The sequence below is a fragment of the Puntigrus tetrazona genome, chromosome 5 (genome assembly GCF_018831695.1).
Source record: "Puntigrus tetrazona isolate hp1 chromosome 5, ASM1883169v1, whole genome shotgun sequence".
Classification (NCBI taxonomy): domain Eukaryota; kingdom Metazoa; phylum Chordata; class Actinopteri; order Cypriniformes; family Cyprinidae; genus Puntigrus; species Puntigrus tetrazona.
The window spans coordinates 14,948,091-14,964,895 of NC_056703.1; the positions used below are offsets into that span (position 1 = coordinate 14,948,091).

Sequence of the window (16,805 nt, forward strand, 5' to 3'; positions counted from 1 at the left end):
TTTATAGTAATGTGCTCTGTAATCTGATTCGGTGGTCAAGATATATATTATAAATGGATAAACATGTATTCAAAGTCACTTTTTCATCATTTTCATCATTTCTCACATTAATAATAATATTACTAATTTCTTTCAAAGCAGTTGTAAAATAAGTTGAAAAATAAAAGCATCATGTTCAACTTTTTTCTTGATTGCTCAAGATTGGATTGAGTTCTAGTATTTATTAGTTTATATTGCTAATTATTTTTTAAATTGCGATATGCCCCATAAGCAGCAGAGGCTAATGCTCGTAAAGCTCAGGTTTCGTGTGTAGTCAGTGAAGCTCCCTTCTGTTACTGCATATAGTCAACTTTTACAATTAAAATTTTTTATTTAACCCATAATTCTTTAACTGACAGTTTAGTAAGTGTGCCATTAAAGAAGATAGAATTTTCCCACGGGGTGTGTGTGTGTGTGTCCATCCCGTAATACCCGATCGCTTTGACACGACTTGGACGGCAGCATGAGCAAGAAGAGATCTCTAAAGATTGGTGCTGTATAAACTGTGGAATGACAGGATGGATGAATGCGAATGTGAGAAAGTTCTGAATGTGAACTGTGAGCATTTGCAAAAGTGACTTATCGGCAGTTTGTCATACAGCTCGTGGCGTGAAGGCTGTCGTCCTGCTGCGGTTAACAAACTGCTTCCCCCTTCCGTGTAATAATCCGTCCTGATGGCAAGAGGCAATCCGTGTCTGTTACCCTTTTGACACAAAGGCCAGCAATCCTCTGTGTGTGTTAGCAGTATGTCCATTAGGTGTGAGGCATGACTGGCACAGTGAAGAGGCATCTGTTAATGGAGTCTGTGAATGCGCCCTCTCCAGTGACAATGACGTCAAAGGAGATTAGACATGACTTTATGTGTGATGATAGCCCTTGCTGTGAATGTCAGACAATGTTATTCATTTCCTTATAACTTCTTTTTTAGGCACAGACCAAACAGTGTCCTGATCAGGTTTTTTTTCTAAACTCTTAATGTCAAATGACTGAATCAGCATGCGTATTTCAGCGTGAGCCATCTGTGTTGACACCCTGGTTGTACTTGAGTATCTTGCAGTCAGGTGACCACTTAGATTTGGAAAGCATGAATTTTCACGCCATCTGGATATTCAAAAATAAAAAAATGCATAAATAAAAAATGTAGGTTATCAATATATATACTATCTTGCCATTCTGTCGACTCGTATGTTAGCTTAGGAAGTTCATTGAGCTAATGAAAGCTTGGTGTAACAGTCATCATTCTTTTTATTTGCATGCGCTTGAGAGGCTTCCCGAGTAAAGTGCACTAGCTCAAAGTCTGCAGCTTTTTTCAAATTGAGATAACCGGTTTGGATTTAGGGTTGTAATAAAGTGGGAAATTGTTCAATTCCAGGTATATACTGCAGTTTAGGTGAAATGTTACTATTAAAAACCGGTTGAGTGGACAGTCACATATTTTAGGGTTTTAAAATCAGGATTTGAGATGATCCAAAGAGCATCCTGTGCGACAGTGAAAGCAAGAACACCTGACTGGAAAAAAATCTATTAATAGTGATGAAATATTTGTTCTTTGTTTATGCCATAACGTTTCACTAAATCATAAAACAGGGTTAAAAAAAACTAATTTTTTGGACTACACTGGACGATTTTCGGGGTGTTCTGCCAGGGTTGACTTGCTCCTGCCAAATCGAAACAAATTAGTCTGTATAGTCAGGGGTTTTGTCATTAATTCTTAAATACTGAAGCTATAACTGAGTGACCGTAGTTACCAATGACAAATAATGCTGTCATGTTTTTTCCATGATTGCTCCATGGTTAGTGAAACTATGCGATATATGGCGCCTATTTCTATTGTTACTCTGTTTCCACAAAATTCCATTCAATTTACGACACAAAGATTATGAGATTATAATGGTGATGACATCAGGGATACTGATGTGTCTTGCGCTTGTAGAGGAAAAGTAAAATTTTGCAGGCTTTTGGACCAGCTGGACAGCAGATGATGAGTAGAGTTTATAAGGATCATGACTGAAAAGCTTTATATTAAATATTCATATCTCAGATTTGATCAGTCTCTGTAATAAATACTGTATGTTGAAGGAGGATTGGCTGACTTGTCTTTTCCTCCTTCAGAGTCATATCCCCTTACATCAAAGCCATTTCACTGGCCTCGATTCAGTGACTTTCTATTCAGTGCTTCATAAAATATTGTACTGTGTAAAATATTGCTAATTGGAAAAGCTCTCCCATTTAGCTAGAAAAAGATAGCCAGGGGAATGTTCACTGTATCACTCTGTTTGTTCGGTTTTTCTGTCTTTCAGTGTTTCAGAACAGAAATTTCCGAACAGATCTCTTCGCTTTACTCATAAACACTGTCTGTTTTGCAAAAAACTGTCTGTTTTGCTTTCCATGGAACTCTTTTTTTTTCTCTCATGTGACCAAGGTTTTTTTAACTTTAACAACAATACAGTAAAACAGTAATATTGGGAAATATGAACACAAAATATTAACTAGTGCTGTTAAATGAATAATTGCGATTAATTGCATGCAAAATATACGTTTTTGTTTACATAAAATAAGTATGCGTACTGTGTATGTGTACATATACAGTATATATTTATATACATTTTCATATTTACATGTTTATATATTATATATATATATATATATATATATATATATAAATGTATTTAATATATAAACAACATATTTTACTTAGATATAATTTACATGCATGCATTTGTTTGTATTTATATGTACACATTAAAATATTATGTTAACTAAAATCTTACATTTTGAATGGGATTAATTGTATTTTATATTTTAAAATATATATTTTTAAATTTTAACTTATTCCTGGATTTTCAGGAGCCATTACTTTAGTGACACATGAGACATTTTCTATGATTATTAATGTTGAAAAGATTTTTTTTAATTATTAAACTGATGCATTTTCTTCATGATTCTAAGTAACATTTTTCAAAAAACAAAGCAGAAGAATCTTACTGACAGCAAACTTTTGAAAAGTAATGTAAATGGCACACTCATAATGCAGGAATGAAGTGTAGATTACATTTAATAGTGGCAAAGTATTTTACTCATTTATATTTAAAGAGAACAGAAACCTAAGCCTCCGTAATGTTTGGTTGTTTGTAATCTCTGCAGTCTGTGGTTAGATGCTTTCGAGCTGGATACCATGACCTGGGATCTGAGCTGTGGAAAGGCATTTCAAGACCCAAGCTGTCTGATGTGATCCAGGCTGAAATGATGGACATTTAATGAGTTAAGATGAAACACTATGCCCTGGAGATGTGGACAGAAGAGTAGCCAAGACAGACTGTTTCAACATATCTGCATCTCTTTTGGCAGGTCAACATAACAGGTCCTAGGAGGAGTAGATTGTTTTTGCAAAATTTCATTTTTAGTCTCCCATATGTCTTAGATAATGGTGCCCTGCAACATGATGAGTATGTACAGCGGGTACTCCATTATTCTGTCTGAACAAAACCAGAATATGTTTTGAATGATGTCTTGGGATGCCTCACCGAAACATCAATGACTCTGGCTCTCACAGTATATGTTTTTTCACCAAATTAACATTTGACTTCCTGACAGGGCCGTTGACCAATAGGTGGCAGAAGATGTCAGCATGATGATAGATGGGTACGAGATGTGCTCCACTGTTCACTGATGTAAACCACACAGATCCAAATAAATGACCAGACCCAGTCGCCCAAGTCAGAGGAATTTGTTCACTCCGCAGACTCCTCAGAATTTCCTCAAGTTCTACTTGTTTGTTTGTTTCTTAAACATTTTGGCTAATTAGATTAAGCTTTCATCTAGCCGTGAGAGTGTAGTCTACAGCTTAGTTTAAATGTTTCCGTGTTTGTAACCATTCAGTAGAATTCGACTTATTTGCCCCAAAATCAGTGAAGAAAAAAAATGTAACCTGCAGATAGCTCATTATTTACCCTGGACAGTCAGCTTGAGTTTACCTTGTTGCTGTTATTCTAAGTCATTTATGGGAAAAAGTAAATGGCGTGGCTAGACTGTGATGTCACATCTTGAACACATCTTGATGGTCCAAAATAAGTTCTTATATAAGTTCTTATGTTCTTATATACTAGATGTAGACAACTGCTTAAATGTTTGAAGTTAGTAAGACTTTTTAATGCTTTTATTAAATGTTATAAAACGAATAAATTACTATTAATAAATAATACATTTTTAAATTATTAATAAAAAATGTTAAAACTATTTTATACGTCTTTGCTGAGTACCCATTTAGGTACTAATTAAGTACTCATTTCTTTATTAAAAAAAAAAAAGTGCTTACCTCAGTACAGCGAACAGTAGTGTAAATGAAGATGAGAGATTAGTGGATGACTCACTTTGAGAGCATTTCGGTCTCATTCACAGATAACCTACACCTTAGGCGTAACCTACAGTCAGGCGTCATTATCGCGAAACGAACCCTGATCAGATCAGATCATCCTGAATAGGTTTATTTTGTGACAATGATCATCTGACTGTACAGTATCCTAGTTATTGACTATTTGCCAAATAATTAAATAAATGAACATTTAATTGTTTTATTACGTAAAAGAAAGAGTCTGTGGAGCGCTGCTATGCACAGCTTTGGAAACCGGTTGTCCGGCACTGACAACAATCAAATATACAGTTTAGCAATCATTATACATAACCATTTACCACAGTATGTCAATCTGAATCAAGTGTTTCAGAGAGCCGTGTAATGAAAACAACTACCGTGGCATGGTGAAGATATGCACATCAATGTACAGCACTAAAAAAGAACCATCTGTGGACTATAAACTAGTAAAACAGTTGCTAAACATTTAAACTGGCATCCTATGGACTAGGAGGTAACCTAAATACATTGTATAGTTCCTGAAAAGACAAATATGAATGTACTCTTTGGAGAAACTAGCTGCTCATCCTTGTCTTTTTGTCTGTTGGTCTGTTTCTAACTCACAGATTTATCATAAAATTGATCATATGTGTCATTCTCTTTCAGTATGTAAAAGGGAAAACATTTCATTAATACTTCTCAACTGTATTCATTTGCACATATTCTAAATTAACTGCTGAATTATTATAATCTCTTTGCACACATATAAAAAAAAAGTGCAGATATTTAAACTAAACCAGCATCTCTGAACAAGTGTTAGAAAACACTGAGTAAATGACCATACTGCCTTGTGTGCTGTTATTTTACAATAGTTTAACCAAATGCTTCTTTTTTGGAAAGTGTGATATATTTTTTTTTTCTTGCAGTTTCCGCTAAACTATTTGGTTTTGAGACTTCAAGAGCACTTTTCTACAAACATGCGTCATCATGATCTCACCGGATTTGTCAACAGTTACATGACTTGACTTGCGGTCTGATGGTTATTGTGACAGAATAATGCTTGATGATTTATTTCCTTTTATATTTATTTGGGATGACTCCAGTCAGGCTAAGTTTAGTTTTCTAAGCCTAAGGGATTCATTTAAATGATTTTAAAACACTCTGCACTGTATGGTTTACCACGTGGAAAGATGCTATAAGGAAATAAATGAATATTTTATTACATGATCTGTTTTGTGACATCTTGGAAATTTCCTATCAAATTTTCTGATTTGTGCAACACTGAATCCATGAATGTGAACATCAGAAAATTAGACCCAGAATGGCTTTAAACCAGGCTTGTGCTCTATTTAGAATTTATGCAAGAATGCCTCTTAAAGTCCTTTTAATTAAAAGGTTTTAATTAAATTTGAATTCAGGTTGCAAACAAAATTGCAATTTGAATAACGTAAGTTAAATTAGAAAATTCTCAAAACAACCCTAGAACTTTTGGTTCAAAAGAGAGAGAGAGAGATTTTGGTTACATAAAACATATATATTACATTACATAATACATTTCATAATCAATAAGTGAATTTCTTTGGGTGACGATGAAAAAATCCCAGAATGCATTGCTTGGTTGAATTTTTATGATTTAAAAATCTTGTCAATTCAGTTCATCTTCCAGTGGTGTTTATGTAATTTAATTAAAATCCGCACTCATAAAATAAAAAAGGGAGTGTATCGCTTTTTTATTTTTGCTTACTTAGGATGGTACCTGAAGAGTCACATGGTACATCATTGCTGCTTTCCTATCTGTAGGCGCTGAGACCATCAAGAAATACTGGAGCCGATATTATCAAGGTTCCCAAGGTGTGGTGTTTGTCCTCAACAGTGCTGCGTCCGACGAAGAGATGGAGGCGTCCCGGTCTGAGCTTCTCTCAGCCATGCAACATCCTCAGCTGTGCACCCTTCCTTTCCTCATTCTCGCCAACCACCAGGATTCACCAGCTGCCCGCTCTGTATCGGAGGTATGGTAATTTTCCACACCAAATATAGCTCTATGTTAAGTGCCGGCCGTCTTCTCTGTGATCTGCCGCTGTTGAGGGTTGCTGGGCTCTGTTTGTACACATTCTCTAAAGTGTTTGGACTGAGCGCTGGGTAGTGTGCGTTTTGGAGAGCGTCCTGTTGCCATGCAATAAGAGCAGTTGTTTATGGTCAGCCTTGGAAGATGAGCGACCAGGGCTGGGATAGGATGTTGTGGGGTGCCCCCCCTCCCTGCTGCATCCTAGAACCAGAGCTGATGATGTAAACATGCTGTGACGTGGGCCGGCTGACTAATAGTCTCTTTCCACATGCTGAGAAAACCCTGTAGATGTTGTTCTCCTCAGAAGGAAGTATGACCAAGCTGCAGGAGACACTTGAAGTTTTTTCAAGTATGCATTAAATCTAGACAAGAACATAAGTATGACAGTCTAATGCTGTAGTTGTGCATCTGAGACAGGAAATTATCGATCTACATATACGTACCATGTGTACATTTTTGCAGGTGGTTACATATTTTGCACTTACATGTGACGTCAGTTTCAGGTGGCTGAATATTTGGAATGATTAGCAATATTAGTACGTAATAAATTAAATACACATTTTTTTAATTGTGTCAACAGTTTTTTTTAAACAGAGTGCACTGCAGTGTTACATATTAAATGTATGGGTTAGTTTTATAATTTTTTGTTAATTAATTAATTATTTAAAGGAAATAATTTGTGGATGCTACCTGAAATTATTAAATAATATGGATCATTTTCCTAAAAGTCCATAAAAAAGGCGTGACGTAAACTTTTGTAACGGCTTACTCAAAAGTTATTAAAGAAAGTGGTTTGTCAAAGTTTCCAGTATTGAATGTTAAGCAAAGGCAGGGCATTGTATTGCTGATGTCCAGCCCACTGTAAACAAATGTGTGAAGATGGTAACAGGTTAGGAGTTCAAGCCTCTGATCACATGTAGACCACAGATTGAAGCAAGTTAATCCCTCTACTGCTGACTCCTCTTAGCCGGTCATACTGAAGGGACAACCTTCATCCCAGCAGATTCCCATTGTTTCTGTAAACCGATTGCATATTCTTGAAGGTGCAGACATTTTTACATTAATACTGGATTTAGCTCTTGGCTCTTCTAACAAGAGCTGTTGTCTATGGTGCAGTTCAACAAACCCAATTAATGTCTGCTTCTACTGGTCAATAAATTTGACTCACAGTTGGAGAATGCAGGGCTGAAGAGCAAATATAGCGTAGAACAGGGTGCCGCAAGGGGGTGCTAATGTGTCTGTGGTAAAGTTACAAATAAATTCACCATATTTGACAAAATACTGTTTCAGTCTACTTTCTAAAGTCATTAAAATCATTAGATAAATCAAAATGATTTTGTCAAACTGACAGCCATTATGTTTCTTTGCAGGTTTCTACATGTACATTTCGCTTCCTTAATGGTATTGTACTCTTAATAGAAAAATAATATGTTCCAAATAATATTGTACACCTGTTTATATTTTTTACAGCATAAATGGGTGTTCATGTGAATAAACTATAGCTACGTTCAAATAGATGCAAGCAGATTGTTACTGTTGAGTCAAAGCTAAATGCTTTAAAAAAAATCTCAATTTCAAAATGTTTAAAGGTATAACACCAATAGATGATTATTAGCTATAGATGTTCTGTAAAAACCAACAACAACTTTCAGCTTTTCACCATAATGCAAACATGAAATATCAGAAATACTGTAGTAGTGACAGTTTTTTCTTTTACAGTGCGCTGCTTTGACATAGTTTTTTCTATGTAAACATGGACGTGTTTGGCTGCTGCACTCACATCTCTTGCAGTGTCTTGTGCATGAAACAGCATTCTAAAAACGTGAAGCTCAAGTTAGAAGGAGTTCACCCCTATTCTCTTGCATGTTTTTCCTATTCCACCACCCATGTCGCACTTTTGTCTACACAAAAAACACATTCTGTTTGACTGGCGCCTAGTTATATGAGCACATCTATGCGAGCGGTTAAACATGTGCGCAGACTTGTGGTTGGATCGTTCTTTTCTCAAAGTGTCTAAATCTAACGTTTGGTAAAATCCAAAAGTGCAATTCCTCAATTTTGTGGCAAACATTTTGTTCACATTAATGAATAAAATCTAAAAAATCACCCAGCCTTAGTTGCAAACTGACTGCAATGCAGATAATAGCTCAATTGGGTTTGAGGTCTTAATTAATGTGTAGTAGTTCTCAAAAACTCACAAAAAACTCAGTTTTTTGTTTATGAATTTTGTGTTTGTCAGAGCAGTTCTGCTGTCGAAATTATGCCGAGCGTTCGCTTACAGTACATGCTGTTTATACATGCTTTGCGAAACTGGTGTAAGTAAAGAGAAGAGCATTTAGTCATTGTGGTTACATTCGAAAGTGACACCTGTCTTCCTCCAGTGCGGTTGATTTCGGTGTGGGATGTTTTGGCTAGCCACCTCCACTTTCTACTTGTGTTTCACTGCTAGACTCTCTCGACTGAAGAAACACGCATTGTGGTCGCAGTGAGAACTCAACTGGCGATGAGAGAAGGAGCCTGCAAAGTATTTAAGACGATCCTGTTGCCAATTCTTGACATAAGGAAATATGCTGGAGAGCTTTTCGAAAGCTTAAGTACCGATGATGGAAACGAGTATCACACTATGCACATGCATTGTCATGTGCTGCATGTGAGATCATTGCGACATGTCAAACGGCAATGCTTAGCATCTCATAGGGTTTTACAGACAACCACTAATGAAATATTGCAACCGACTTGATGCTGGTCCACTTTCCCCATCGATTTGTATAGTCTATAAGCCTATAGGGTTGTGTGCCACTCGGTCAGCAGATATCCTGATATTGACCAATGGCACGTGTGACATGTACTGTGTGACTGCATGCTGAAGAAAATCTTGTATGTGGTGTTGACTTCAGTCAGTTGGCGGTCAACCCGAGAGAGACCACACAGACCCCTCTTTTGTTTAAGCTCATAAATGTGGTCAGTTGCGTCTGATCAGTGCAAACCACATTACTGGGGAGTTTGCCATGTGTTGGTCTATTTTTAGAAGTTGAAGTCACAGAGAGCGATTGACCTCTTTTAGCTGTTTGCAAACACTTCCAGAGCCACGTGAGTTTGGCTTAGAGAGGCAGTGAGCCCTGCCACAGGCCTTTTATTTAATCATGGTGTCATCTCTATTCTTGTTGTAGGCATACTGTGTATCCTGTCACAGTGAGGGATCAAGTCCCACACGTCGATCCGCACTTAACTCCGACATGCTTGCCAATCGCATTGAATGGGATATGGCCTGACTTAGTTTTCATCTGTCCCAGGTTTCAATTGTCACGTCTTTTTTGTTTTATTGCATTTTTAAAAATAAGAAAATAAGACAAAACAACAAAGTAGGCACACCACAAATCCAAAAGTAGAAAAGTATTTCATTAATTTTCTTATAAAAAACATATATGTATTAGAACTAATAGTTTTAAAATGCAGATTTTTTTTTTCCATTGAAATAAAACATAAAAACTGAAAGAACTGATTTCAACTTTCATGCCGTGTGTGAGAAAGCATAGTTGACCCATCAAAGCAGAGAGGCGGAATAGTAAGGCCGGATATCCGAGACAGGTTTGATCCCTGAGAGGGGAACTGGCATTTGTAATAGCGTTTCTAGCTTCCTTTTTCCTTGCCTGTTTTTTTGCCCGGCACCCTTTTTGTTTAAATAATTGTGCATTTAAATGTTTCATTTTGTGCCTTGTTCCGCATATTTTTCGAGTCAGAAACTCTTCCCGTTCTCTTTTTTGAGTTTTTGAAATGCTTACGCTTAAACATTTCAAGATTCGCCATAATAAAAAGCTTCAGACAGTCGAATCTTTGTTCAAACAAACCTTTCAAACATTACTTGCTATCATAAATAATCCAGATGTTTTGTAGAGGAGCTTTCGTGCAGAACTTGCATGCTTAATATTAAATGAAAGATGCTAAACGTCTTTGAGTTCGTGTCCAAACAAATTGTTTGCTTAACTCTCAATATGAGAAAAAGAATAGCTAAACGTGGACTAGCTAAAAACTTTCTTTTCTGTGGATGAATTCAAATTAGTGTTATGCCATCTGATTCCATTTCGATAATCAAATTCTTTTCCCAGACATATTTTTGGTATTTTAAAAGTTCTCTGTTTTTGTGTAGCAGGTGGTGTTGTGAAATTGTGGTTGAAAGAACATGATCCAGACTCATGAGGTTTACCGCAAAGGCTCAGTCACCTTGCCCAGAGAGCTACAGAGACTAAACACCCTTCAAACTCTGAGTCATGATGTATAATCAGCAGGTCATCACTGCCCACTGAGCAGCTACACAACTGACTCTTAATTCTTCTCTCAGAAGTGCCACCGCCATCTGTCATAACTGACCGGATCGGAGCTTTCATCACAAAGTCTAAAGCTAAAATTACATTTGAATGTAGCTATGACGTTAACATCTTATGCTGTTGAAAAACTTTTCTGGTCCGTGTTGAGTTCATTTACGTCACGCAAAATGCTGTTTACAGACACACTGCTCCTGTTTAATGTTTGGAGCAACAGTTTAGATGTTTTGTACATGGGACATATCCGTCTTTAACACCTGAAATCATTTTTACTCTGAAATGTGACAGATATTATGTGTTTCTGATTAATGCTTTTAAAGATAAGTTGTGTATAGGTTTTCCCAAGCAAGGCAGCACCCAGCGTGTTGTTGTTGCAAGCTAGTTATTCGCGACGCCCGGTATCATTTTATGGCGTAATGTTGGCGACGTCTCGTTTTACATTGCCGCAGTCAAGTTTAAAAGACTCGTTGGACCTGTAAAGGCCTCACTAGGGCCCTGTGTGTGACTTGTTTTCAGGAGGGAAATATTCATGGGACGGAATTCCTTGTTGACACCAACCTCCTGCTGTTGGGGCCCTAGGAGGAAGTGAGCAGAGAGAGGGGCGTCATATGTTGATATAACACCTCAACAAAGCAGGCTGTGTAGATGTTTTGCTCCGATGCACTGGTTCTTGTTTTTTGAAGGTTTCCTGTATGAACGCTCAAATTGTGGGCTAAAGAACTGATCTTAGGATAGAGGAAATCAACCATAGTTTCACCCACAGCCAGTGATGTTCTAGAGGTCATGACACCATTGTGCTAGTCTCTAGATCCATTTCGGATGATCCTAGTGTTTGGTGGAAGCAGGACTTTTATAACGACACTGCTGAAGGTGTTTGCAGACCTTCAGATTATGAATAAACAAAGCAATTAAAGACAATGGTCCTCTGGTTTTGTAAACATGAAAACGTATTTATATATATTTCAAAAATAGCAGTGAGCGGTACAGTATGTTTCAATATTATTTACAACTGAATTTGCATTTTCATCTGTTTAAATAAAAGATAACTGTTAGAAGAGACATTAAAAACAACTTGTTGCAATAAAACCAATCCTTTTCTATAAAAAAATAAATAATAATTTTAAAGTTAACAAGGGCTCATCGTGGGGTGTGTGCCCTGACTTTAACTTGACTCCAAAAATATGAACTTAGACTACCTAAAAATACTTTTATCTTATGTTAATTTCCTTTATGTGCAATATCTAGTGTTAAACTGTTGATCCTTAAGATAAATCTACTTTTGCTTTTCACCTTGTCTGATTTTTAGACTAAAATACTGACTTCAGTCTGCTGTCTGTCAAAGACCATAACATACAAAATACATAATGAAGGTTGTTCTTCACTTGCTGAAATTTACTCATTTATGCACAAATTACACATTGTGATTCTGGTATTTCCTTTTTAAATATTTGCAATATTTTTTATTCTGATCTTTATACATAATTTTGGTAATAGATGAAATTAAATTAGAGATCTTGAGATGAATCCCTGTAGTCCAGTTTGACTCTCATAGAGACTCTCATTTATGCAAATTTACTCAAACAAACTGCATCAGAATGACATAAAAAAACATTTATAATCATACAAAGAATGTTTTTTTAAATGAATGAGTGAGTTTAATCACTAATCAGTTTTTTTAAAAGATTAAGGCAGTTTATCAGAGATGGAAGATCAAATGTATTTCATTGGTTTAGAAGTAAATTTTCACTGAATACAGTGCATACTCTGAAAGTATGTGATTTTGGCCAGAGCTATTGGTTTAACACAGTGAACGATGGATAGATGAGTAGGCTGTTGATGTTGTCTTGGTACATTAGGTTGGATTAGCCTTTGCACTACAAATGTCATGTGATGACTTGAATTTCTGTGAGTTTGGTTAGTCAAACCACCAACCACTTTAGACCTTGTTTACACCTGTATTTATTGCTGGCCATTTGCAATCGGATCACCCAAGATGAATATTAATACCAAGTGTAAACAAAGTCCAGATGACTGCATAAAATGCTCCTCTGTGAAGAGTGAATTAGCTCACATCTGGTTTCCGTGAACCAAATTTATAACTGATGTTGTACCAACTGAATTTGTGACAAAAGCTGCATTAAAGCTCTACCTTTTGGGACTTTTTTATGTTCTAACTCTAGCCAAAATATGTGTTTGTTTACAGTTTGTGTTGTCTACTTTTCATACTAGAAAAAATTCACAACATGACTGTTCAACAGTTCAGTTTACAGACCCCGGTTTTCTCCCACCTCACGCACCCACTGACTCAAACACGTAATTAATCATAAAGATCTGCTGTGTTTGACATTCATGTTCCCTGCGAAACCAAGGCTAGTTTGTGTCATTTGTTTCCAGAAGAGTTGTGTGGATGTGGAAGTGCATAAATTTGACTCTTTCCTTGTTTGCTAGACTTGTAATATGAAAATTTGTCTTTGTTTCTCTCTGCATCTCGACTGGTGTGGACAGGGTTTGATTCCCAAGTCTGAAACATCCCTTCATTTTTCAATCAGATGTGAATAAACATGTGATTCCATTGGCGTATGCAGAACAATATTAGCTGCGTTATTAGACTGTCTCGGAGGTAGATGTTTTTTTGGAGAGTGCTGTCTTGCGTGGTTCTGTTGAATTGCTGAAGTGAAGCCATGTATTACTCACGCTACGATACACCCTCTTTAGAAAGCTGATATTCATTGTTTATCATTTGTTTGTGTATTTATATCTGTACATGTTTATTATGTGCGTTTGTGTGTATACTACGGGTGTAACGGTTTAAATTTCCCATGATTTGATCTCAGCTCTGTGCTTTGAGTTTGGTTCAGTGAATACCTGGTGCATCAACTGTTGCAGTTTTACAAAGCTTTTCAGCAAATTTCTACCATGTAGGCAACTTAAATTGATTGTTGAATGAAACTAATATTGATTTATTTTGACTTAAATATAACCATTTTAGTTAAAGTTAAATTATTATTATTACTATTTGTCTTTTTTGTCACCTTATTTATAAAAGCCAAAAATCCCCAACAAATAGTAGTGCGTCACTATGACTAAGTTCGACCAGTACATTATTTTTTTGTGCTCTAGAAATGTTTGCAAGGGGAAAAAATTTGTTGGGAAAAAGAGAATTGTTGCTATTATCTACTTCTTTTTGATGATTTTTGATGGTCCACCAATTCCACATGTGGAGAAGATTTCAGACATCTTGACATTGTGGAAGTCAATGGTGATTTTAGTCAATTATTATATAATAAAAAAAAGAATAAACGCCACATTTATCTTGCATTTTAGTGTATTATTGGGTCCTATTAAATCAATGAATTGATATCTTCTTTAATATGAAGTCTCTCTCCTCTTTTGATCCTTGATCTTTCTGACCCTATGCGTAGAGAAGGATTTTTTTAGTTTTTAATCTCTCAGTTGACCTGAACAGATTTGACAGTGGGATACGCCAGACGAAACTGTCTGGTTTTCCACTTGAATGAAGAAAGGGTTAGAAGCTTTAATGGTGGTCTGGTTGACTACATATTGGTTTGTTGACCCATCTAATGATGTAGTCTAGACAAGAGCAACATCCCCCTAGTGTGGTAGTTATTTTTTGCACAAGTCTATATTATCATTACAAGTTATCGTAAAAATATCATAGTCTTGCTAGGTGATGATAAAGTGAGGGTCTGTTCATCACAAGCAAATAAAATTATATAAATGGTTTTGGAAATCCAATACATAGAGGTACATTTAAAATGGTTATGCAACCATCATTAGATAACTTGAGATGGATTGACCTGTGAGTCTCTGAGTTATGCATAACGGCCAGGTTCATATTTTCACCTTTAAGGCTAACAAGTGATTTGACATAATAAAATCCAGCATTCTTAACTTTTGCCACAGGTTAAGCACAGATCTCGGGAATGTGATCTCTGGTTATGATCATATGACAGTTGAATGTTATATGGAATTAATAAAAATGGTATTACATAATAATGCACACATGCAGTTTGAATTTAGTATGGATCAACTCCACTCCCGAAGGTAAGATATGAACCTCAACAATACTGTCTCACAAAAAAAAAAAAAAAAAAAAAGTTGGTGGCTTCGATGTTGTAGCTAACTATTATAAAGCCCTGCTCTAGTATCATCCTCCCACGGATTATATTTTTGTAAAACTCACCAGATGTTGGAGGATGGTTTGATTGGTTTCATTGAGCTGTTTTGTCAATGAGATCCACAGAGGTTTTCTAAAAGAAGGAAGTGAAGATGGACATCAATTCACGTGCAGGGAAATGAAGTCACAGGTTCATCTCTGTAACTGTAAGAGGATAAGACTCTTCTTATGGAGCTCTAGGAATCTGTTAACACCTTTTCACACAGATCTCTGCCAAATTGGAATCTTCTGACATGATGATGCATGTTGATTTTCTTTTTATTAATTTTATTCAGGATTATATCAGATTACTATAAAATGGGCTCAGATGTATATAACTATGTTAGTAACATTTTTAAACATGATTTAAAAATAAAAAGATTTTAGGTATGTTGTGTTCATGCATGCGCCATCATTCGAATCAGAGACATGCAGAGAGTTTCTTTTTGCAATCTATCAGTCTCAGATAGGCTCACCTTTTTTTAGTCATGTTAAAAGAGAAATTGTCCCTTCCTTCAATTTTTCTTTTATTTTCAGTTATCTCTGTATGTTTGGCATCTTGACTTTACTCACCTTTATAACAAAGATATAGCATGCATAATTTTCTTGAGTAGGTTACCAGCACCCTCTCAAACCATTTTCAAAGCTGCTGATGTTGAACTACTGGCATACATAAATAGTAAATAAATAATAAGTTATCAGTAGTTGTTAAAGTTTTGTACAAGTTCTTATATTATTTATAATTCCAATGCATTTATTGACCTCAGTATTGTTATTAATAAATATGGCGAGGGGGCACTCGAGCCCTCAAAGCCCCCCTCTTCGTGTGCCTGATTCAACCAAATGCACAGCTTTGAAGGCCATCAAAGAAAAATGCTGATAATGAGCACGGGCCAGTTATGTCTTTCGGAATTTAATCTGATTTGGTGTTTCTGATTGAACCAGCAGTGATTCAAAGTATCGTCAGGTGCGGTCCTCAGAGAAGTGGTCTTTTGTGATGGCTGACGCACATTTGTGCTTTTTATACCCAACTCATTTTTATGCTGTATTCATTTGTTGCCAATGAAAGGTGCTTACAATTGTTTGTTCCTCATTGAGAACCTCAACAATACCACAAATCAATCCCTATTACTTTATGAAAAGTCAAAGTTAAATTGCATTTCTTGCCGGAAATTATTGTTCAAGTGATTGTTTTTCTACCGTTTATTTCAAGAGCCGTTACTGTGATTTAGTAGGAAGTTCAGTTTGATTAGATTGATTATTGTTTAATTTAGTTTTACATGACCTCATCGGGGGACTGAGAGGTTTCTAACTATGGAACCGTGAGTCAGTGGGTTTTGTACCTCAATCTTTGCATCAGTGTTTAGGTGCTTACAATAATATGTCAGTGGTTATGAGTGTCATGCTTTGGTCAAGTTCCAGGTCGCTCAAAGAGAACTTGTCATAGAAAGTTGCCTAACGGTACTTTTAAAGGCCAATTCACACCGCACAGACAAACACCAACAAACTAGTTTGGATCAGTGTGTTACCCGTTTTCACCCAGATGACAGCAAGCACTGCTTCACCCACAGCCTCTTTCTTTTTATTCACCGTCTTTTCAAGCGAACGATGACACACAAAGACATTTTTCCCGGTCTGTGTTTGTTGGTGCAGTGTGAACACGGATTCCAAATCCAATGAATAACTTGAGGCAAATTGTTTGTTGGAGTTTGTTGCCGTTTGTCTATGCTGTGTGAACTGGCCTTAAGTTGTAATCATGTTTTCAATTTCAGTTTGATCTGGTGGTTCAGATATAAGTGAAAAAAATGTAGTTAAACATAAATGAGAAAATTAGGGCTGCAAACTGAAACTAGA

At 36.3% G+C, this 16,805-nt stretch overlaps 1 protein-coding gene across 1 annotated transcript in view; it reads left to right on the forward strand.

The window, feature by feature from the left end:
- The window catches only part of arl15a (ADP-ribosylation factor-like 15a), a 77,846-nt gene that overhangs the window by 26,519 nt on the left and 34,522 nt on the right, over positions 1-16,805 (forward strand). The window contains exon 4 of the mRNA XM_043239466.1: positions 6,188-6,396. Coding sequence (XP_043095401.1) covers positions 6,188-6,396 — 209 coding nt within the window. The remainder of the gene's footprint in view (positions 1-6,187; positions 6,397-16,805) is intronic.